The sequence below is a fragment of the Mytilus edulis genome, chromosome 4, assembly GCF_963676685.1.
Source record: "Mytilus edulis chromosome 4, xbMytEdul2.2, whole genome shotgun sequence".
Taxonomy (NCBI): domain Eukaryota; kingdom Metazoa; phylum Mollusca; class Bivalvia; order Mytilida; family Mytilidae; genus Mytilus; species Mytilus edulis.
In genome coordinates this window covers 308,791-334,399 of record NC_092347.1, presented here as the reverse complement: position 1 = coordinate 334,399, position 25,609 = coordinate 308,791, and the positions used below count along the sequence as shown (strand labels likewise).

At 33.2% G+C, this 25,609-nt stretch overlaps 1 protein-coding gene across 1 annotated transcript in view; it reads left to right on the top strand.

The window, feature by feature from the left end:
• Positions 1–14,282: 14,282 nt before the first annotated feature.
• Positions 14,283–25,609, top strand: part of LOC139518680 (zwei Ig domain protein zig-8-like) — a 66,142-nt gene continuing 54,815 nt past the window's right edge. Inside the window, exon 1 of the mRNA XM_071310153.1 lies at positions 14,283–14,981. Within this exon, the coding sequence (XP_071166254.1) occupies positions 14,915–14,981 (67 nt within the window). The 5' untranslated portion in view covers positions 14,283–14,914. The remainder of the gene's footprint in view (positions 14,982–25,609) is intronic.

Genomic DNA, 25,609 nt, shown 5'->3' with positions numbered 1-25,609 from the left:
ATAACATAACTAAACATATCCTCTGCAGTCCATCAGATAAATTTTCCACACAACTAAACATATAATCTGCAGTCCATCAGATACATTTACCACACAACTAAACATATCCTCTGCAGTCCATCAAATACATGTAACACACAACTAAACATATCCCCTGTAGTCCATCAGATACATTTACCACACAACTAAACATATACTCTGCAGACCACCAGATACATTTACAATATAACTAAATATATCCTCTGCAGTCCATCAGATAAATTTTCCACACAACTAAACAAATCCTCTGCAGACCATCAGATACATGTACCACACAACTGAACATATCCTCTGCAGACCACCAGATACATTTACAACATAACTAAACATATCCTCTGCAGTCCATCAGATAAATTTTCCACACAACTAAACATATCCTCTGCAGTCCATCAGATACATTTACCACACAACTAAACATATCCCCTGTAGTCCATCAGATACATTTACCACACAACTAAAGATATCCTCTGCAGTCCATCAAATACATGTACCACACAACTAAATATCCTCTGCAGTCCATCAGATACATTTACCAAACAACTAAACATATCCCCTGTAGTCCATCAGATACATTTACCACACAACTAAACATATCCTCTGCAGACCATCAGATATTACATGTACCACACAACTAAAGATATCCTCTGCAGTCCATTAGATACATGTACTACACAACTAAACATATCCTCTGCAGCCCATCAGATACATGTACCACACAGCTAAACATATCCTCTGCAGAACAATAGATACATTTACCATACAACTAAACATACCCTCTGCAGTCCATCAGATACATTTACCACACAACTAAACATATAATCTGCAGTCCATCAGATACATTTACCTCACAACTAAACATATCCTCTACAGTCCATCAGATACATTTACCACACAACTAAACATATCCTCTACAGTCCATCAGATACATTTACCTCACAACTAAACATATCCTCTACAGTCCATCAGATACATTTACCACACAACTAAACATATCCTCTGCAGTCCATCAGACACATTTACCTTACAACTAAACATATCCTCTACAGTCCATCAGATACATTTACCACACAACTAAACATATCCTCTGCAGTCCATCAGACACATTTACCTTACAACTAAACATATCCTCTGCAGACCAACAGATACATGTACCACACAACTAAACATATCCTTTGCAGTCCATCAGATACATGTACCACACAACTAAACATATCCTCTGCAGTCCATCAGATACATGTACCACACAACTAAATATCCTCTGCAGTCCATCAGATGCATGTATCACACAACTAAACAAATCATGTGAAGTCTGCCAGATACATTGATTACACAACTAAACAATTCATTTGCAGTCCACCAGATCAAATAAATTCAATTATCCTCAGCAGTCCGCCAGTTTACACATAACTTAACAATTCATCTGCAGTTCGCATAATACGTTTATCACACCATTAAACAAATTCTCAGCAGTTCACCAAATGCATTTATCCCCACAACTAAACAATTCTCTACAGTCCGCCAAATACATATTGACCGCATAACTAAACAAATTCTCTGTAGTCCGCCAGATACATTTATCACATATCTTAACAAATTCTCTGCAGTTCGCCAGATACATTGATTACATACCAGTAACTAAACAAGTTCTCGGCAAGCCGCCAAATACAGTTATCTCATAACTAAACATATTCTCTGCAAGCCTCCAAATACAGTTATCCCATAACTAAACACATTCTCTGTTCTCAGTTCGCCAGATGCATTTATCACATAACTAAATAAATGCAGTCCGCCAGATACATAGATCACATACCAGTAACTTAACATTTTCTCTGCAAGCCGCCAAATACATTTACCCCTTATCTTAACATATTCTCTGCAGTTCGCCACATGATACCTTTATCAGATAACGAAACTAATGCAATCCACCAGATACATTGATCACATACATTTGTACCAGTCACTAAAAAAATTCTCTGCAAGCCGCCAAATACATTTATTCCATAACTGAACATAATTATTCTCTGCAGTTCGCCACATATCTTTATCACTTAACTAAACAAATCCGCAAGATACCTTTATCACATAACTAAACAAATTCAGTCCGGCAGATACATTGATCACATACCAGTAACCAAACAAAGTCTCTGCAAGCCGCCAAATAAATTATTACGGTGTTTATATATCTCAACTTGTACGATTCGCTCGTGTATGTAACAATGTTTTAGATTTTAACGAGAGAAATTTATGTATTACTGAAAAATTATTACACCAGGGTTTTCGATATCACAAATTAAACTAGTCAAAACATTTACTAAATTTTATCATCGGTATAAAGACATCATTCGTAAATATAGCTCAACATGCAGACTTCTAATACGTTCAGGTATTTCACATCCAATTTTTTATGGAAATATTCTTTATAAAGCACAAAGGTGTCAGTATTCACCTCAGAAACTTACAAAACCTTTGAATAGACTTATTAAGAAGGGATATAATTACGATACTGTTGTCAAGTCATTAAAGATTGCATATTTTGGCGTTAATATTGAGTCACTGATAAGGTCTTTGCATCGGAACTTAACACATTTATTCTAAAAACAGTTGTTGGCATGACACGGGTTATGTTCTTCTCATATATGTTATGATGGTATGATACTAAACCCCTAATGGGAAGGATTGTGCCTGATGTTCATATGATGAAATCATAATCTTTCAGTCAGTTTAATTGAAGTCTGGAGCTGGCATGTCAGTTAACTGCTAGTAGTCTGTTGTTATTTATGTATTATTGTCATTTTGTTTATTTTCTTTGGTTACATCTTCTGACATCAGACTCGGACTTCTCTTGAACTGAATTTTAATGTGCGTATTGTTATGCGTTTACTTTTCTACATTGGTTAGAGGTATAGGGGGAGGGTTGAGATCTCACAAACATGTTTAAACCAGCCGCATTTTTGCGCCTGTCCCAAGTCAGGAGCCTCTGGCCTTTGTTAGTCTTGTATTATTTTAATTTTAGTTTCTTGTGTACAATTTGGAAATTAGTATGGCGTTCATTATCACTGGACTGGTATATATTTGTTTAGGGGCCAGCTGAAGGACACCTCCGGGTGAGGGAATTTCTCGCTACATTGAAGACCTGTTGGTGACCCTCTGCTGTTGTTTTTTATTTGGTCGGGTTGTTGTCTCTTTGACACATTCCCCATTTCCATTCTCATTTTTATCCCATAACTAAACATATTCTCTGCAGTTCGCTAGATACCTTTATCACACAACTAAGTCCGCATTCCTCCAGATACATCTATCGAGTGGGATCTATTTGTTGACATACAGTCATTTAGATGACAATCAGGAATTACAATGTTATTGTAAAACATTTTATCAAATTATTATATAAAATTAGATATTTAAAACAAAATTGAACACTTTAGATTTATTGTGGAATAAAACGCTCCCAATATCAGCATATACATTAGCGATCTTTTGTTTTATTGTTACTAAATGAATAATTCCTATTAGTTTCGCCTGGTTCAAGTAAATAGTATAGCGTCTGATTATCTTGATGACTCCATGTACTACAAAGAACCTAGTTTGATTAATGTCCATTAGTTATAAAGACAAGGTAACATAAAACAGTGGTTTGTGTATGCAACGTGTGGTATGTTGTAAGGTTTAGATTTATGATATTCAAATCAAAATATATTACTAAGGCATGCATTTAGGACGTAGCGAGTTTTAGATGTATATCGTTGTTCATTTTAAAAGCATCTTTCTGGGCTTTTATTTTGATAAATATCATGTCTTTTCTAAGGGTTGCCATCGTATATATCTCGTATTATTATGATCCAGCATGTTGGAACTTTCATGGGGTTTTATGTAATTAAAAGCTATCTTTTAAATATGTGTTGAAAATACTATTATCTTAAAAAAAAACAGTCCTTTTAAAAATAAAAATAAATATACCAAAAGGCAATGAAAAAAACTTGGTTCAGAAAAACACAAGAAAGTACCAAGGGACAACGAAAAAAAAATTGTAATTGGCGATCATTGTAAAGAAAAAAAGAAAAAAAAAGAATATGGCATTAACATTTACAACACAAGCATATATATATAGTAGTTTTATTAATGCGTGCTATCAGTTCTCCCTGTATGCTAACATTGCCTATGTGAAATTTTAAAATTGTTTGTATGTACATTAAACGACAAATATATTTGACGTATAACATTTTCTGACGTCAGACACGCGAATCAATGAATGTGTTTGTAGATAAATGTTTTGTGTTCTGTTAAATTGTTCCTTTTAAAATTGTTACACGATGATGACTGCTGTACCCATATTTTGACTATTTTATTTATTGTGTCTGTTTAGTTAACGCAACAATGTAAATATAACGGAATTTGATGAGACTGTCACCAAAGTGAGAGGGTTAGCGCTATAAAACCAGGTTTAATCCATCATTTTCTACATTTGAAAATGCCTGTTCCAAGTCAGGAATATGACAGTTCTTGCCCATTCGATTTTGATGTGTTTTGTTATTTGATTCTGCCATGTGATTATGGACTTTCCGAATTGATTTTCCTCTGAGTTCAGTATTTTTGTGATTTTACTTCTTATAACATAACAATTGATTAATAATGGTCATTATAAAAAAAAAGTGCAAATTTCGACGAGATAATATTTTGAAAAATGATGTCATTGTTTAAAACTTTTAAATATGTCCCGCTGTTCTATAGTATGGTAGCAACGATATTCAGAAATATGCAATGGGAAAAATGAAGTTTCTTCAATTTTAACAATTTTAGGTCATCCTTTGAAAGAATCATGTCAATGGTGTTACCAATTTAAAGCATACATTTAGGTACTAAATATTATTGTTTGCCTTCAAACAACTGTTATAATTTGTTGTTTAGGTTTAAATTACGACTTATTGACATTATTCATATAGCTGTGCATTCTATTCAAACATAAATTTCAGAATACATTGTCGTAAACAAGTTGGCTGTCCTAATTATGGCCGTTGTAAATACTAAAAAATACACTTAAACTGAATATATATGAAAATTGTATAAGATTAAAATTAAATGATAATAATATACCTAATCCTTCGTACACGACCTAAAAACACTTTCATTTATGAATAAAGATTAAAAAATGTCGCATTTTTATATAGTAACACCACTGACCCTTCAGTAACTCCAATGACACAAAAGTATCACCAATGACATCACATTTCAAATTTTACCTTTATCAAGTACTGAATACAAAGCCAAGATCACCCAGCAAAAGAAAAAGATGAAAAAATAATTCTTAGGCTAAAAAATCTCAAATTATATAACATAACATCCATTACTAAAAATGTCAATAGTGTTACTAAATAGTGTCATTGGTGTTTCCAGCATGCATCAGTTTGTGAAAACTGAGTATATGTAATACATGATATTGTTAAAACATTGTTAAATAGTATTGTTTTTCATAAATAATATGTTTAGCTTGTTAAACACGAAAGAAACACAAAACAATGCTGATTGTCATGAATGTCTCACCATTGACAGTAACACCAATGATTTAAGGTGTATTTTAAGATTCAGTTACGAAATAATTGCTCCATTCCCCTATTCTATATGTTTTTACTGGTGCATGTTTCCATATTCAATATGTTTCATTATTCAAAGTTAAGGAAATGTTTTCAAAAAATGATTTTTATAAAGGGTACACCATGGACACTATTTCCAATTACGATATAACCTTTACTTACTTTTACGATTTTTTCACTAAAAATCTTCAACATAATTGTTTGTTTTCTTTTGCATAACATGCTTACAGGTAACATTGCTAAGGGAGAAACTGTTGTAAATGCCCAAATCTTGCAAAATATAACTCTTATCCTACTAATTTGTCCTTTTGTAACACCATGGACTTAAAAAATGTTACATTTCCTTTTGGTGAAAATTTTTATTATAAAACCAACATACACCTCCCAAAATCACAAAAAAAATGTTTGTATGTATCAAAATGCAATAAAAAGTGATAAATCATAATAACAAATGATATGAATAATAGTCCTATTTCAAGTCTGAAAGGATTTATAGTAAAATTAACAGTTAATTCTGGCTATCTTCAAGGGTTTAAGAAAACATTAAGGATGTTTTTATAACATTTCATACTGTAAACAGTATATTGTGTATCACAAAACATTCATATCTAACATATGCAAGTGTTATTTTGATATATTTTCATGTCTGTGACTTAAAAAGACCCCATAACATAGTTTTGCATGTTTTTTTGATAATGACCCATAAACAGAAATAAACAATTAAATCATACCAACCACTGCAGCTATATTTAGTTAAATGTCAGTCAGTGAAAAGAAAATGAAATCCATCAATGTGAAATACTCAATTGATGTATATATAATATGGTGATTTTATCTGTATATATCCCACATATATAATATGGTGATTTTATCTTTATACATCTCACACATTTAATATGGTGATTGTATCTTCAAACAACTTACACATAAAATATGGTGATTTTATCTTTATATATCCCACACTTATAATATAGTGATTTCATCTTTATATATCTCACACATTTAATATGGTGATTGTATCTTCAAACAACTTACACATAAAATATGGTGATTTTATCTCTATAATAGTTATCAAAGGTACCAGGATTATAATTAAGTACGCCAGACGCGCGTTTCGTCTGCATAAGACTCATCAGTGACGCTCATATCAAAATATTTATTAAGCCAAACAAGTAAAAAGTTGAAGAGCATTGAGGATCCAAAATTCCAAAAAGTTGTGCCAAATACGGCTAAGGTTATCTATGCCTGGGATAAGAAAATCCTTAGTTTTCGAAAAATTCAAAGTTTTGTTAACAGGAAGTTTGTAAAAATGACCACATTATTGATATTCATGTCAACACCGAAGTGTTGACTACTGGGCTGGTGATACCCTCGGGGACGAAACGTCCACCAGCAGTGGCATCGACCCAATGGTGTAAATAGTTATCAAAGGTACCAGGATTATAATTTAGTACGCCAGACGCGCGTTTCGTCTCCATAAGACTCATCAGTGACGCTCATGTCAAAATATTTATTAAGCCAAACAAGTAAAAAGTTGAAGAGCATTGAGGATCCAAAATTCCAAAAAGTTGTGCCAAATACGGCTAAGGTAATATATGCCTGGGATAAGAAAATCCTTAGTTTTCGAAAAATTCAAAGTTTTGTTAACAGGAAGTTTGTCAAAATGACCACATAATTGATATTCATGTCAACACCGAAGTGTTGACTACTGGGCTGGTGATACCCTCGGGGACGAAACGTCCACCAGCAGTGGCATCGACCCAGTGGTGTAAAAAGTTATCAAAGGTACCAGGATTATAATTTAGTACGCCAGACGCGCGTTTCGTCTCCATAAGACTCATCAGTGACGCTCATATCAAAATATTTATTAAGCCAAACAAGTAAAAAGTTAAAGAGCATTGAGGATCCAAAATTCCAAAAAGTTGTGCCAAATACGGCTAAGGTAATCTATGCCTGGGATAAGAAAATCCTTAGTTTTCGAAAAATTCAAAGTTTTGTTAACAGGAAGTTTGTCAAAATGACCACATAATTGATATTCATGTCAACACCGAAGTGTTGACTACTGGGCTAGTGATACCCTCGGGGACGAAACGTCTACCAGCAGTGGCATCGACCCAGTGGTGTAAATAGTTATCAAAGGTACCAGGATTATAAGTTAGTACGCCAGACGCGCGTTTCGTCTACATAAGACTCATCAGTGACGCTCATATCAAAATATTTATTAAGCCAAACAAGTAAAAAGTTAAAGAGCATTGAGGATCCAAAATTCCAAAAAGTTGTGCCAAATACGGCTAAGGTAATCTATGCCTGGGATATAAATCTCACACACTCAGATACTATGTTGATTCATACTTAACTTTACATTTTTTGTACGCTCTTACCTAAATTGTCCTTCTCATGTCAATTACTTTAATTATACTGGTTTAATAAAATTGAGAATGGAAATGGGGAATGTGTCAAAGAGACAACAACCCGACCAAATAAAAAACAACAGCAAACCTATTTTCATAAGTATTTACATGTAGTTACTTTTTTTTTTAAACCTTCTTGATCATCACAGAAAAAAAAAAGATTTTAAGAAAAAAACTTGGATTATCAAAAAATGACAACATTCAGTTCAGAGTTTAAGGGGCACTAGCTGTCAAATTCATGTTCATAATTTGATTGATAACAATGTAAAACATTTATCCAACCTATTAAAAATAATCAATTAACAGGACAAGGGCATGAACATACGTAGCTTCGTTTCATGTGTATTTTAGTCTATACGCCATCTAATTTACTATGAGTTGACCTGTAAAGTCATCCGATGACCATATAAGCGATGTAAACATACATATAGATATGAATAGATTAAGCAAACTCGTGCTGTTGGATTTTTGTAGGTCTGTTTAATTTCATATTATAGATACAAAATAAATGTTTATCATAATTTTTTACCTGTATAAGAATGATTTTTGTGGATCGAATAAGTCAATCAAATGCTTTACCTTTGTTGCACTTTCAATGTTGACATTCTTTTTCTTTAAATAACTTTACACACACAATTCACGTGTATCCATTCAAGCTAAGGGGTTAAATTGAAGTTCACATGAATACGGATTCAATGAGGTCCAATTATTTACTGGCAAGTGAATAATTCATAATCAATGTTTGTATATTTTGACAAAATTGAACCATACTGGCTGCTAAAAGCGAATTATTATTTCACTATTTGCATTTCATTAATGATTGAGCAAAACAAATAATATATTAGAATTGTTATCTATCTCGTAGCTAATGCCCCTTTAACATTTATAAAAAAAAAAAAAAAAACGTGTATATTAACCATATTTGATTTCACTTCAACGAGAATCTTTGTGATTTGAAGTGTTACTGGTTCCATTGATAGATTAGTATTCAAATACATTTTTGTGTTCTTCAGAATATTATATATAATAAGGTAATCATGTAGCACTACAGTAGTTTGTAATTGGAATAAAACAAAACCTTACTGGAAATTTCACATAGAAATAAAACCATCTGTCAGAATACAATAAGCAAACATTTGTTACAAATGTACCTTAAAGGCTTTTCTACAAAGGAAATGTATAACACTTGTGAAAATACCAGATGGTTCAAATAACAGTCCTAAATATTTGTCATCTAATAGATTCATATTTAGATATAAACATTTTTTCCCATTGAAATCGTGTTTTGACTTTGCCAATGTTACATGTACTTACTAATAATACTTTAGATACGACAAACTTAATATGATGTAACACTTAATTAGTTTAATAACAAAATAGTAAACAAATTGATTGTACTCATCAACCTTATTCCGTTTTATTATATTTCTCTGCACATTCTTTTCATCAATGCTTATTTCAAATTAAATGTTAAGAAGCTTACATTATATATCTCATCACAATTTAACTAGGTTCACTGGGATCTGACTAATTGCTATCGTTAATGCCTGTCCATAAAACATAAACCGTAGTTGAGAGGAGGTTTTTGGAGGTTCTTTTATTGTTCGACCGACTGTTGTAAAATTGTGTTCAAAGCACTGTAAATAACTTTAAACCAAGTAATTAGTTTCTCTAAATGTTCTACTTCAAATAAATCTTTGCAACCTATGAGGACTTTACTATCTTTAAAGTGAATGATGTCATTACAAAGTTGAACAGTTCAAACTCTATAACATGTGCTATAATAATGCAAAGGATGAATTTATCATTTTATATTCTATAATTCAAAGATTATTTTTATATATACCTATAAACAGTAAAACACCAAATCTTTTTAACTGACAAATGTTACAAGTAGAGATTACGGACCAAAACAGATGTAGCCTGTTAGGACTTCACATTCAATTAAGCTTTAAGAGACAAAGCAAATATAAACAGAAATTATAATTTAATGAATGCTAAAATAATTGTGACAAAGGTAAGAGGGTGGTCAAAACTATGAGTGGCAATTTTTAGTTTTTTCCTATGTCTGTTTAGCTACCTAACATGTCCAAAACATTCCATATCGGATTTAAATCGTAATCAAAACAGGTCTTGTGGCTGGTGGATTGTTGTAAAAATTGGGGACAACAAATGGCTAAAACTGTCAATAATTTGCCAAATTTGAGCATCCGAATTTCGTCTATATGGTAGCAATACACAGTTAGAAAAAAACTTAAAATTGACACTCATAATGTTTAACCAACCTCTTTTCCTTCCTATCTAATAAATAAGGCTTACTATTTGTGTTATACATGTGTATATTTCTGGAAAGAGCATCTTCTATAGATATCATTTTCAATAGTTAAAAAGGTGAAATATAATCTCTTTTTGGTGTAACCATGACAACAATCTGCATTTATCTGATATAAAATATTGCAGAAAACAGGGGTGAAAAAGTCTCAAAATTTGGTCCAAAGGAAAATTTCAATCAATTAGAGTGATACCTTTCCTGAAACCATAGACACATATCTATCAAGAGGTAAACAAAAATTCATATGTATTATGTATTTTTGCTCGTTTTTCAATAAAATTTAATTGAAAAGATCGAGCGTCAAATCTTTGTTGACCTACGGGCGGTATGGATAGGAAAAAACCTACTGTCAAGCAGAAAATGGCCTATTAAACATGTCAAAAACAATCTGAATGTTCATATAAACTCACAAGGAAGGCTATATTATTCATCAACTATCTAAAAATCAATTTTATTGTACAAAAAACTTTCATAATTTAAAAATTCAACATGACCATAATGCGAAACTAAACTTTTAACTGTGTATTGCTACCTATACCATATTCACAGAGAACGAATAAATGTTACAAAACGCCTAGTTTCATACCAAAATTTGATGCGTGGATATACTGAACATGATGTGTTGCATGCTAGGTTCAGTAATGGTTATTTTATTAGAACGCGGTGTGTCAGTGTGATATCACCCCGACGACCGGAGGCCAGAGTGTGGTATTAAACTGATACACAAAGCCCGAATGTGTTAAATATTTTACATCCTAGCTGTCCTAGACTATGAACAATGTTTAAGCTTAACGCATCTGGTTGAGATTGTCATATACAAATTAAAAAAAAACAATTGTTCAGTAAACAATGTAAGGTCGTTCCACCCTTAAAGATCTATTTTTATATGAAAATATTAAAATTCGGTTTAAAATGTAATTGCCAGCGTCAAATGATAGCTTATTGTATACGATGAATCCCAAAAAATATGGTTTCTATACAAAATTTGTTATAAAGGAGATAATGTGTTACTTCCGGTTTAAAAAATAATGTCACTTCCGGTATTAAATGATTGCCTACTTGACACCATTTCCAAAAATATATGGTTCTATATACATGAACATTAAATAATACAGAAATAGCTACTTCCGGTTGTTGCATGCCGCAAAAAAACACTTTCTTTGGACGTATCTTGGGTCAAGGACAGTTATCGTCAATACGTACCTCAAGAAAACACCGTTTCTCTGGAAGGATCAGAGGTTCCTGATCCTTTAAAGACAACTGCCCTGGACTCAAGAAAACACTGATTCTCTGGAAGGGACAGAGGTTCCTGTTCCTTTAAAGACAACTGTCGTTGCCTAAAAAAACTGTTTCTCTGGAAGAGTCAGAGGTTACTGATCCTTTTAAGACAACTGTCGTTGCTTCAAGAAAACACTGTTTCTCTGGAAGAGTCAGAGGTTACTGATCCTTTAAAGACAACTGCCTGTGCCCTCAAGAAAACACTGTTAATCTGGAGAGTCAGAGGTTTCTGATCCTTTAAAGACAACTGCCCGTGCCCTCAAGAAAACACTGTTTCTCTGGAAGAGTCAAAGGTTTCTGATCCTTTAAAGACAACTGCCCGTGCCCTCAAGAAAACTCTGTTTCTCTGGAAGAGTCAGAGGTTACTGATCCTTTAAAGACAACTGTCGTTGCCTCAAGAAAACACTGTTTCTCTGGAAGGGATAGAGGTTCCTGATCCTTTAAAGACAACAGTCGTTGCATGCCTCATGAAAACACTGTTTCTCTGGAAGGGACAAAGGTTCCTGATCCTTTAAAGATAACTGTCGTTGCCTCAAGAAAACACTGTTTCTTTGGAAGGGACAGAGGTTCCTGGTCCTTTTAAGACAACTGTCGTTGCCTCAAGAAAACACTGTTTCTCTGGAAGAGTCAGAGGTTACTGATCCTTTAAAGACAACTGTCGTTGCCTCAAGAAAACACTGTTTCTCTGGAAGGGATAGAGGCTCCTGATCCTTTAAAGACAACGGTCGTTGCATGCCTAAAGGAAACACTGTTTCTCTGGAAGGGACAGAGGTTACTGATCCTTTAAAGATAACTGTCGTTGCCTAAAGAAAACGCTGTTTCTCTAGAAGGGACAGAGGTTCCTGGTCCTTTAAAGACAACTGTCGTTGCTTCAAAAACACTGTTTCTCTAGAAGAGACAGAGGTTCTTAATCCTTTAAAGACAATTGTCGTTGCCACAAGAAACCTCTGTTTCTCTGGAAGAGTCAGAGGTTACTGATCCTTTAAAGACAACTGTCGTTGCCTCAAGAAAACACTGTTTCTCTGGAAGGGACAGAGGTTCTTGATCCCTTAAAGACAACGGTCGTTGCATGCCTCAAGAAAACACTGTCTCTCTGGAAGGGACAAAGGTTCCTGATCCTTTAAAGATAACTGTCGTTGCCTCAAGAAAACACTGTTTCTCTGGAAGGGACAGAGGTTCCTGGTCCTTTAAAGACAACTGTCGTTGCTTCAAAAACACTGTTTCTCTAGAAGAGACAGGGGTTCTTAATCCTTTAAAGACAACTGTCGTTGCCTCAAGAAAACACTGTTTCTCTGGAAGGGACAGAGGTTCCTGATCCTTTAAAGACAACGGTCGTTGCATGCCTCAAGAAAACACTGTTTCTCTGGAAGAACCAGTAGTTCCATTGTCATTACTGACAAATGTTGCGTTAACTCTCAAAACACTTATGCTCTGGCTCTGGAGGGGTCATTAGTTCAGGATTTTCATTATTGACAACGCTCGTGGTACTCCTAAAAAACGTAAGCGTTACAGAAGGGTCAGTAGCATTGCTTCGTTAATGTCGTTGCCTCAAGAAAACACTGTCTCTCTGGAAGGGACAGAGGTTCCTGGTCCTTTAAAGACAACTGTCGTTGCTTCAAGAAAACACTTTCTCTGGAAGAGCAGAGGTTCCTGATCCTTTAAAGACAACTGTCGTTGCCTCAAAAAACACTGTTTCTCTGGAAGAGTCAGAGATTACTGATCCTTTAAAGACCACTGTCGTTGCCTAAAGAAAACACTGTTTCTCTGGAAGGGACAGAGGTTCCTGATCCTTTAAAGACAACCGTCGTTGCATGCCTCAAGAAAACACTGTTTCTCTGGAAGGGACAGAAGTTCCTGATCCTTTAAAGACAACTATCGTTGTCTCAAGAAAACACTGTTTCTCTGAAAGGGACAGAGGTTCCTGATCCTTTAAAGACAACTGTCGTTGCCTTGTCGTTGCCTCAAGAAAACACTGCTCTGGAAGAACCAGTAGTTCCATTGTCATTACTGACAAATGTTGCGTTAACTCTCAAAACACTTCTGCTCTGGCTCTGGAGGGGTCATTTGTTCAGGACTTCTTCATTATTGACAACGCTCGTGGTACTCCTTAAACACGTTAGCGTTTCAGAAGGGTCAGTAGCATTGCTTCGTTAATGACATCGCTCTTGTTACTTCTGAAACAAATCTTAATCTACTAAAGTATCACTTTTAATTTGCCAATAACAATGTCTTTGTGAATTTGTCTCTTATTGTAGTATGGTCGTCGACAAATAAGTGTTAGTAAAACGGAATTAGCATGTTAATAAACAACAAAATGAATAAATAAACAAATAAAAACAACTATAAGTTTGAGAAATAAGAATTATGAAAAATATTTAAAAAAAATAAGATAAATGAATTAGAACAAAACATAAAATACGTGCAATAAGTTTTTATTTCATTGCAAAAATGAGCAGGTTGTGTTAATTGTAGTTTTAAGCAGAAGACATATAAGGCAAAAAGAAGAAAACAAAAATGTGCACTTGCATGACTAAAGATAAATTGAATAATTATTTTCATTCATTAGTTGTTTATCCTAAGTAATATATCGAATACATGAACGTGTAGTAACAGAACCACGCGATGGCTAACTACTATAGTAGAAGACATAAATACGACTACAGGCGTTATTAACGGAACACGTTGTCATAAACAATATACATAAGTAAATTAAACATCCACATAGTCTATTTCTCTGCCATTTCTAAATGGAATATCGGCATGCACAGTCACTAAACATTCAGTTGGCTGTTTTTAATTATTTTTGTGCTACCGTATGATCTGCTATTTTAAGAGGAATCGTCCACTTTAATCCATCGTTGTAAACAGGAATATAGGAATTCTGATGTGATTAGAGTTTATCGCAGTTACTCAATAAATTAAATCATCTGAGCATATCGTCTTAATATATCTGATATTGAATTCTTATAGGTCATGTGTTCCGAGAAGTTATCGAATATAATAACTTGTTATTAATCATCTAATTACATTTCTCACATGGAATACTAGATTATCCTATTGGATATAACAAATGATCTGTAACGGTCCTAATTATAAAGTCATCAAATATTTAGTAATTGTTATTTTCGATTCATGAACATTGCAAATAAAGTGTCTCCGGAAATCTAATGCCGAAATAAGAATGATAATATATCAACGATAAATGTACAGGAGATTTACCTATAAATGTGAAGGGTTATATAATGATAATATTGAAGATTTGACAGATGGATATGTTATGTGAAATAAGTTACTACCTGTGGATTATCATACCATGGATTATACAAGTATTAGGTAAGACTTCTTTTTTATCATACCATGGATTATACAAGTATTAGGTAAGACTTCTCTATTATCATATCATGGATTATACAAGTATTAGGTAAGACTTCTTAAAACTAATATCTATTTTCCTGCGAAGTAGACTGAGGTTTAATTTCCGTATATTTTAAATGTATTCAAAATAAATGACATGTGTCTATCATAAAATTGCTAATGGAAATAGGGACTATGTCAAAGAGACAACAACCCGACCAAAGTACATATAACAAGCGAGAAAATCCCACTCCCGGAGGGGGTCCTTAACTGATTCCTCTATATCTATATATATACATATTTACGTATATGGTTGTTGTCCAGTCTAGATATGGTTGTTGCCCAGTCTAGACAATACTTCATTCATATTCTGGACTCGTGCAATTTTACAAAACTATCAAATTGGAGGCTTTATCCAAAACTATCAAATTGGCGTCTGTATACAAAACTATCAAATCGGTGGCTTTATACAAACTGGAGGCTTTATACAAATTTGAGGCTTTATACAAACTGGAGGCTTTATACAAAACTATCAAATTGGAGGCTTTATACAAATTAGAAGCGTTATACAAAACTATAAAATTAGAGGCTTTATATATAACTATCAAATTGAAGGCTTTATACAAATTGGAGGCCTTTATACAACTTTGGTCAACTGGTATTCAGGTCCAAAAATTGTTTGAAAGTCAAAGTTACCATTCTTCTATCCTGTGGACTGCAAATTGTGTGAAACTAGAAAAAAATTTAGTAATTGTGTGCTTATTATTCTATTTTGTTATGCATGTTTTATGTATATTATTCAATGTTCATGATATATATATAAATAAATAATACATGGTATTTCTTGAGAAACCTGGAAAGTTGGAGGTCCTATTGAATCTTTTATGCCTCGTTCACACGGACATTTAACTCGAATTGAATTCGAATCGAATGCGAATCGAATTCGCAAATCGCGTTCACACACTCTTCTTTTTTAATTTGAATTAATTGGAATTGGCTAATTTGAATTATCTAATTCGCATTAGAAATACGCGTTTGTGAATACAAATTTTAAAAAGTTAACGTCGTTTTGGACAGTAAAGCGAATTTGACGCGCATTGTAATTCGAATTAAAATTGACGTTAGGACGTTAAACGTTTCGAATGCGAATTAAACTAATTCGAATTAGTTAATGCGAATCGAATTCGAATTACGTGTGAACTCAGCATTAGTTTCAAACAGAAATACCAATCTATGATCGTATCTCAATATAGAGAACGCTTTAATTGTTGTATTATATATTATATGTGAATGTTTCAAAAGAGACAACAACCCGATCAAAAAGCAGAAAACAGTTGAAGGCCACCAATTTGTCTTCAATACAGCGAGCAAAATTCTGCAAACGAAGGCGTGAAGAATTTATTAATTCTTGAAACAATGTACGAGATCAATTTAGTCTTTAATCCAAAGAAAGAGTGGCTCACATTTTGGAAAATTAAGATATAAAATCTGTGAACATTTCTTCAATGTTAAATTGGGATTTCACGATGTGAACCCTTACTTCACTGGTCGTTTATTTTGCCTGGGATTTAATAACATGCCTTCAAGATGGAACATTATTCTATACAATTAATATATTACAGTAACAACATGATATCTTTGTATTTACAAAGCGACAGTGAAACGTCAGTGGGTTTTACATTATAACTATTATAAACGGTTTTAAATAATTTTTATTGTTGAATACCAATAGTTCATCGGAACAATGATTGTTCTCTCCACAATGTTGACTTAAATTAGGCGTTAATAGGAAAACTTTGCGTCAAATTAAATCTGTACATTCTATTCGGCTGATTTGACTGACCTTTTTACTCAAGAACAATTACAAGTCTTCATTTATTCTAAATCCATTACTAAAACATAACCTAAACTACTTGTGTATCTAATTTGATTAAAACAAAATCTATAAAGACTAGTATTCCTTTATCTGGTATTTATTTGACCGTTATTACATTTCCTATTGATATATCATATGTGACTAGTATGCCGTTATCTGGTACTTATTTATTACATTCTCAAGTGATATATCATATGTGACTAGTATGCCGTTATCTGGTACTTATTTATTACATTCTCAAGTGATATATCATATGTGACTAGTATGCCGTTATCTGGTACTTATTTATTACATTCTCAAGTGATATATCATATGTGACTAGTATGCCGTTATCTGGTACTTATTTATTACATTCTCAAGTGATATATCATATGTGACAATAGTAAATGAAACATTCGTGCATTCATTTGAAACATGAAAAACTTAAATGCAAATCTTTATTTTGTTTCCAATTATACGACAGCCTTATTTCATTTTAGTAATTACCTGTCGCTTTCTCTTAAACATTAATGTGGACCTTTTGTTCGGAAAAATTAAGAGACTTATCTGGCGCCAAGGAAAGCTCAAGCGAAGAGATATATTCTGGTCTCGAGTTGAAAACTTCATGTTATAATGTCATATCTTGCCATACATAGAGGAGCGCTAGTTAAATCTATACCATTAGCTATCTGTCCTGCCCTGTACACACACTTGTCCTTATAGTCATGCAATATACACCCCCATCTCTCCTTATAGTCCTACCATGTAGAACCATCTCCCCTGACAGTCTTGCTTTGTACACCAATCACTCCACACAGTTATTCCAAGGGCACTCCTTATAGTAATTTCCTATACACCACCCTTCCTAAAAGTCCTGTTCTGCAAGCTTAAAATCTAAGCCATAACTATACATATATCTGTTCTGCTCTCTGTAAACATTTGTCCCTATAGTTCTGGCCTGTTGTTAAATTCCGATTTCGGGTCTTCTGGTTACTTACCATATATGACACACATATTCGTCATGTTCCTTTACTTACTTTATATATGACACACATATTCGCCATGTTCCTTTATTCACTATATATATGACAGTTATAAAAAAATATGATTGGCAAAAAAAACAAATTATAGAAAACAATTGTTCATTTCTGCTTTATTATTATAGTAAATTACATAAGACGACTTGTCCCAAGACATGGTTAAATCGATAGGCATTATACGTTATACAGTCCATTACGTTCTCTGTGTATAGTGATCACAATAGAGTACGGCACCATAGCGTGATGCGATTGCTATAATTCAGAGGAGTTCCTAATGGACTAAATAATATATTGTTACTATCACTATTAGTGACACGAGTAAAAAGACTTACTTACTATATTTATTAAATATTCATTACAAGTGATGTCTGTATAAATTACAAACAAAAGTTCAGTATCAGTACATACGTGATATATTCAAGAGAACACATTATACAATTTCAATAGCATTTCCAAGCGGAAGAAAATGTTTTACAATACATATTTTGAAATATTTGTTTCAAACAAACAGCTATTCTAAGATAAGATATTGTTTAGCTATTGAATATTTGGCGATGTTAAATCGTTTTACAACATACTAGTTGTTTGATAAGTAAGAAGAAAACCCCACTTTTAACGATATTTATCAAATACATAAACAGAATAAAGAAACCCCACTTTTAACGATATTTATCAAAAACATAAACAGAATAAAGAAAAAAACTAAAGAACGAGATTATGATTTCCGCTTAAATCTGAAAAACCATAAAATAATTTCTACTTTAACTTTTGTTGGTTTGTTGTGTCTTCCACATCTATCCAACATTACTTAGATTGTAATGTCGGTTTGTTGTCTCTGAAACATCTTTCCAACATTACATTGCTAGTGTTGTCGGTTTGTTGTCTCTGAAACATCTTTCCCACATTACTTTGATAGTATTGTTGGTTTGTTGTCTCTGAAACATCTATTCAACATTACTTAGATTGTATTGTCGGTTTGTTGTCTCTGAAACATCTTTCCCACATTACTTTGATAGTGTTGTCAGTTTGTTGTCTCTGAAACATCTATCCAACATTACTAAGATTGTATTGTCGGTTTGTTGTCTCTGAAACATCTTTCCCACATTACTTTGATAGTGTTGTCAGTTTGTTGTCTCTGAAACATCTTTCCCACATTACTTAGATTGTATTGTCGGTTTGTTGTCTCTGAAACATCTTTCCCACATTACTTAGATTGTATTGTCGGTTTGTTGTCTCTGAAACATCTATCCAACATTACTAAGATTGTATTGTCGGTTTGTTGTCTCTGAAACATCTTTTCCACATTACTTTGATAGTGTTGTCAGTTTGTTGTCTCTGAAACATCTTTCCCACATTACTTAGATTGTATTGTCGGTTTGTTGTCTCTGAAACATCTTTCCCACATTACTTAGTTTGTGTTGTCGATTTATTGTCTCTGAAACATCTTTCCCACATTACTTTGATAGTGTTGTCAGTTTGTTGTCTCTGAAACATCTATCCCACATTACTTTGATAGTATTGTCGGTTTGTTGTCTCTGAAACATCTTTCCCACATTACTTAGATTGTATTGTCGGTTTGTTGTCTCTGAAACATCTTTCCCACATTACTTAGATTGTATTGTCGGTTTGTTGTCTCTGAAACATCTTTCCCACATTACTTAGTTTGTGTTGTCGATTTATTGTCTCTGAAACATCTTTCCCACATTACTTTGATAGTGTTGTCAGTTTGTTGTCTCTGAAACATCTATCCAACATTACTTAGATTGTATTGTCGGTTTGTTGTCTCTGAAACATCTTTCCCACATTACTTTGATAGTGTTGTCGGTTTGTTGTCTCTGAAACATCTTTCCCACATTACTTAGTTTGTGTTGTCGATTTATTGTCTCTGAAACATCTTTCCCACATTACTTTGATAGTGTTGTCAGTTTGTTGTCTCTGAAACATCTTTCCCACATTACTTAGTTTGTGTTGTCGGTTTGTTGTCTCTGAAACATCTTTCCCACATTACTTTGATAGTATTGTCAGTTTGTTGTCTCTGAAACATCTTTCCCACATTACTTAGATTGTATTGTCGGTTTGTTGTCTCTGAAACATCTTTCCCACATTTCTCTGATAGTGTTGTTGGTTTGTTGTCTCTGAAACATCTTTCCCACATTACTTAGTTTGTGTTGTCGATTTATTGTCTCTGAAACATCTTTCCCACATTACTTTGATAGTGTTGTCGGTTTGTTGTCTCTGAAACATCTATCCAACATTACTTAGATTGTATTGTCGGTTTGTTGTCTCTGAAACATCTTTCCCACATAACTTTGATAGTGTTGTCGGTTTGTTGTCTCTGAAATATCTTTCCCACATTACTTTGATAGTGTTGTCAGTTTGTTGTCTCTGAAACATCTATCCCACATTCCTTTGATAGTGTTGTTGTTTTGTTGTCTCTGAAACATCTTTCCCACATTACTTTGATAGTGTTGTCGATTTTGTTGTCTCTGAAACATCTTTCCCACATTACTTAGATTGCATTGTCGGTTTGTTGTCTCTGAAACATCTTTCCCACATTACTTTTATAGTGTTTTCGGTTTGTTGTCTCTGAAACTTCTTTCCCACATAACTTTGATAGTGTTGTCGGTTTGTTGTCTCTGAAACATCTTTCCCACATTACTTTGAAAGTGTTGTCAGTTTGTTGTCTCTGAAACATCTAACCCACATTACTTTGATAGTGTTGTCAGTTTGGTGTCTCTGAAACATCTTTCCCACATTAATTTGATAGTGTTGTCAGTTTGTTGTCTCTGAAACATCTATCCCACATTACATTGCTAGTGTTGTCGGTTTGTTGTCTCTGAAACATCTTTCCCACATTACTTTGATAGTGCTGTCGGTTTGTTGTCTCTGAAACATCAATCCTATGCTTTTTAGATTGTGTTGTCAGTTTGTTGTCTCTGAAACATCTTTCCCACATTACATTGATAGTGTTGTCGGTTTGTTGTCTCTGAAACATCTATCCCACATTACTTTGATAGTGATGTCGGTTTGTTGTCTCTGAAACATCAATCCTATGCTTTTTAGATTGTGTTAACAGTTTGTTGTCTCTGAAACATCTATCCAACATTACTTTGATAGTGCTCTCGGTTTGTTGTCTCTGAAACATCTATACAATATTTTTTAGTTTGTGTTGTCGGTTTGTTGTCTCTGAAACATCTAACCCACATTACTTTGATAGTGTTGGCAGTTTGGTGTCTCTGAAACATCTTTCCCACATTAATTTGATAGTGTTGTCAGTTTGTTGTCTCTGAAACATCTATCCCACATTACATTGCTAGTGTTGTCGGTTTGTTGTCTCTGAAACATCTTTCCCACATTACTTTGATAGTGTTGTCGGTTTGTTGTCTCTGAAACATCTATCCAACATTACTTTGATAGTGCTCTCGGTTTGTTGTCTCTGAAACATCTATACAATATTTTTTAGTTTGTGTTGTCGGTTTGTTGTCTCTGAAACATCTTTCCCACATTACTTTGACAGTGTTGTCGGTTTGTTGTCTCTGAAACATCTTTCCCACATTACTTTAACAGTGTTGTCGGTTTGTTGTCTCTGAAACATCTTTACCAAATTACATTAATAGTGTTGTCGGTTTGTTGTCTCTAAAACATCTTTCCCACATTACTTTGATAACTTGTTGTCGGTTTGTTGTCTCTGAAACATCTTTCCATCATTACTTTGATTGTGTTGTCAGTTTGTTGTCCCTGTGACATCTATCCTATGTTACTTTGATAGTGTTGTCAGTTTAGTGTCTCTGTGACATCTATTCTATATTACTTTGATTGTGTTGTCAGTTTGCTGTCTCTGTGACATCTATCCTATATTACTTTGATGGTGTTGTCAGTTTAGTGTCTCTGTGACATCTATCCTATATTACTTTGATGGTGTTGTCAGTTTAGTGTCTCTGTGACATCTATCCTATATTACTTTGATGGTGTTGTCAGTTTGGTGTCTCTGTGACATCTATCCTATATTACTTTGATTGTTTTGTCAGTTTGTTGTCTCTGTGACATTCATTCTATATTACTTTAATTGTGTTGTCAGTTTGTTGTCTCTGTGACATCTCTCCTATACGACTTGATTGTGTTGTCAATTTGTTGTCTCTGTGACATCTATCCATATTACTTTGATTGTGTTGTCAGTTTGTTGTCTCTATGACATCTATCCATATTACTTTAATTGTGTTGTCAGTTTGGTGTCTCTGTGACATCTATTCTATATTACTTTGATTGTGATGTCGATTTGTTGTCTCTGAGACATCTATCCTGATGTTGTTGGTATGATGTCTCCGAGACCTCTGTCCAATATTATAAATAAGGTTGTTGGCTGTTCAACAAGTCTAAAGAATGTATTTCTTTATATCATTTCACAATATACTTCTTACAGATCGAATCATATTATTAGATTGATGATAAAATTATTGTGAGAATCTAGAATTTAAAATTGATATCGTTTAATTGTTTTGTACATCATAAACTATTTTCAAGCCATCGTTACATTTATCACTATACCAGTTAGTTTTAGCGCGTTATAAAAGTATGCGTCTTATCATTTTAACAAGAGTGAATAACATGCATTACACGTCATCTCCTGGATATAAGTAGTCAGTACTAATTAGCATACCGTCTTTTTTATCTGCCAAAATATGGCACTAGGCTAACGTGGTTTCAATCAACCAATTTGTCAGAACTATTAGGTAAATTACATTCGACCATTCAAAGCCATCTATGTTGAAAACTAAGCGGATATTGACCCATATTTTGTTTTATCCTTTCTTATTGACCGAATCGACGAATACGGATATTGTTAATTGATTTCATCATTTGGAAATTTCATCATAATGTACCATCTTGCGATAAAGATGTTTAAGATTTCGATGTTTGCGTATATTGAAAAACGGTACCCACCAAAAGTATTCAGTAAATTCTTAGACAAAAACAAACAATTCCCGGATATAAATACACATAGTGTTATATACCTGTAGAGATATAAGGTGGTGTGGTCCCGTATGAGTGTCAATGAGACAACTCTCTATCTAAGTCTTAATTTGTAAAAGTAAACCATTATAGGTTAAGTACGGCCTTCAAGCAATACCTGTTTTGTAAATCAACTGAAAGAAAAATTTCTCACAAGTTTTTTTGTATAAGATTGATAATTGAAGGTAATTTAAACGAGACATCATCTGCCCCTAGATATCTTACTTAAATAAAAAGAAAGGAAACAGACGGCTTCTTGGAGACAAAGCCTCCCTCTGAAATCTGATGTAAATAAAATTAACTGTGTTGACTGCAGGAAATGTATAAGGTATATACTTCCTAAGTATAAGGTATTTACTTCCTAGGATAGAATTAGTCCAGGTTGAGTGTGAAGGTATTTGAATATGTATATATAGTGTATTTTCTTCTTCTTTTAAGTATTACCCAGTCATTTGCATTAACCTGGGATATCATTATAACTGTCATCCCTCTCTAAAATACAGCTTATATTAGTCTAAAATACACGATATTTTAACTAGTAGTTATTGGCCAGTAACTGCGAGTCTTCTCAGATCTGTACTAAGTGTCTTTTTTTTGTGGGAATGTCTAAATACCCTACCATGTGCGGTTATTTTTTCTGCTTTGATGATATAAGCTCTTTTCAACTGAATTTTACAATTTGTTCATGATATGTTGTGCTGTCCAATGTAAGAAGTAGGGTTGGACCACTACAAACATGTTTCACCGTAGCCACATTCTTTGTCAGGAGTCAGGTGCCTGTAATTCCGGGGTTGTCGATTGAGGCTATATATCATATTTGTTTGTCGTTTATTGTTTTGTGTCATAAATTAGGCTGTTCATTTTATCCTTTGTGCCGTTTTACCTTTGTCGTCTCGGGGCCATTTAAAGTGGACTTGTACGGTATGGGTTTTAATCATTGTTGAAGGCCGTATGGTGACCTATAGTTGCTAATTTTATTATGTGTAATTTGGTCTGTGGTAGTGAAATGTCTCATAAGCAATCATACCACATCTTCCTATTTTTATATTATTTATATACAAGTCTTATTTCTTACAGACATTCGGTTCTAAAACAGTTATTAAATTATGATTTATATGTAGTCATTAATTCCGCGCATTATAAATTTCGTACGAGATAGAGAAAACCTGTCTACTATATTTCATCACGTTATTACCAGTATTAGAGATTTCTTTTTTATTGCTTTGTTATGGATTCTTGGTTTGATATATTATATAAGAATATTCAAACTAAATAACCAAAGGAAATATAATATAAACATATTAACAGAAAGAAAATAAATAAGAAAATATATTTATCACACACATACATGTATATATTACAGTGCACTGTATATATGTTACAGTGAATTTGTATAATCAGTGATTATGTAGAATCCCTGAAATTTTCAGGGATTATGTAGAACCACTGGCCAGTTTAGGGATTATATATAATCACTAAAATTGTCAGGGAGTATGTATAATCGCTAGAAAAGACGTCAGGGATTATACATAATAACTGAAACATTGAAATAGTTTTATTTATAAAGAAAATGAATAAAAGTCATATAATCTATACTATAAAATCATATTAAAACAGCATTACACTGTAAACATGAATTGTAAAATGTTAAGCACAAAATATCAAAATGATAACCCTATTTAATTGAATATATTAAAATGTTAAACACAATATATTAAAATGTTAAACACAATTCATTAATATGTTAAACACAATATATCAAAATAATATGCTTCACATCTGGTTTTACCACAATATCCACATTTTAGAAAACGTTTCCTTCACATATCGAATCAGATTGTATGACCCACCTAAGAGAAATAAAGTGTTCAGTAAAAGATCTGTAGGTACCCCCCAAAAAAGGAATTAGCGACCTCGAACTGGTTCGAGCAAGATACCATTTCTTTTAGGCCAGCAATATATTTTTTCAGACTTTTTGTGAACAATTACCATTATGTTTTTGGGGATTCCCTTTCCGTTTTTATCCTGTGGTATTGCTATGAGAATATTACACCAAATGCCAGCTTCCTCTAATATTTTGTTCTAATTGTCAATCCTTAGTTTTTCTTTACATTTTGACGCGTAAGTTCACAGTTCTCTGTTTGAATTTCTTGTTCATTTGAAAAAAAATAAAAAAATAAAGATGTTCCATAATGACCTTCACCATTTGTTTTACATGTACCACAAATAACATGTTCCTATAGTTTTACAAATAGGACATGACTATACATGTGACGCTGGCTTTTTAAAATAATTAAACAGTACATGTCAAGTTATCGCTATAATGGGAATCTTGATATTATTAATTTTGAAGTCTTCAACTTTATTTGAAACCCCTGTGTTTAAAAGCAAAATTATTTCATCTGGCAAGGAATACGAGGGTAAAATGGTAATTTGTCTATATTTTTTTTTATCAAACAAAGGAGCCTTAAATTATTCATAATCCCTGAAATTATATTAGTGAATTTGTAGAATTATTATTAAAATGTTCAGGGATTATGTAAAATCACTGGTCATTTTCAGGGATTATATATAATTACTAATGATTTTAGTGATTCTACATATTCCCTGAAAAATCAGGGATTCTACATAATCCCTGATTATGCAAATTCACTGTAACATATATAAGGAATATACAATTTAAAAATAAGAAGAACTGGTAT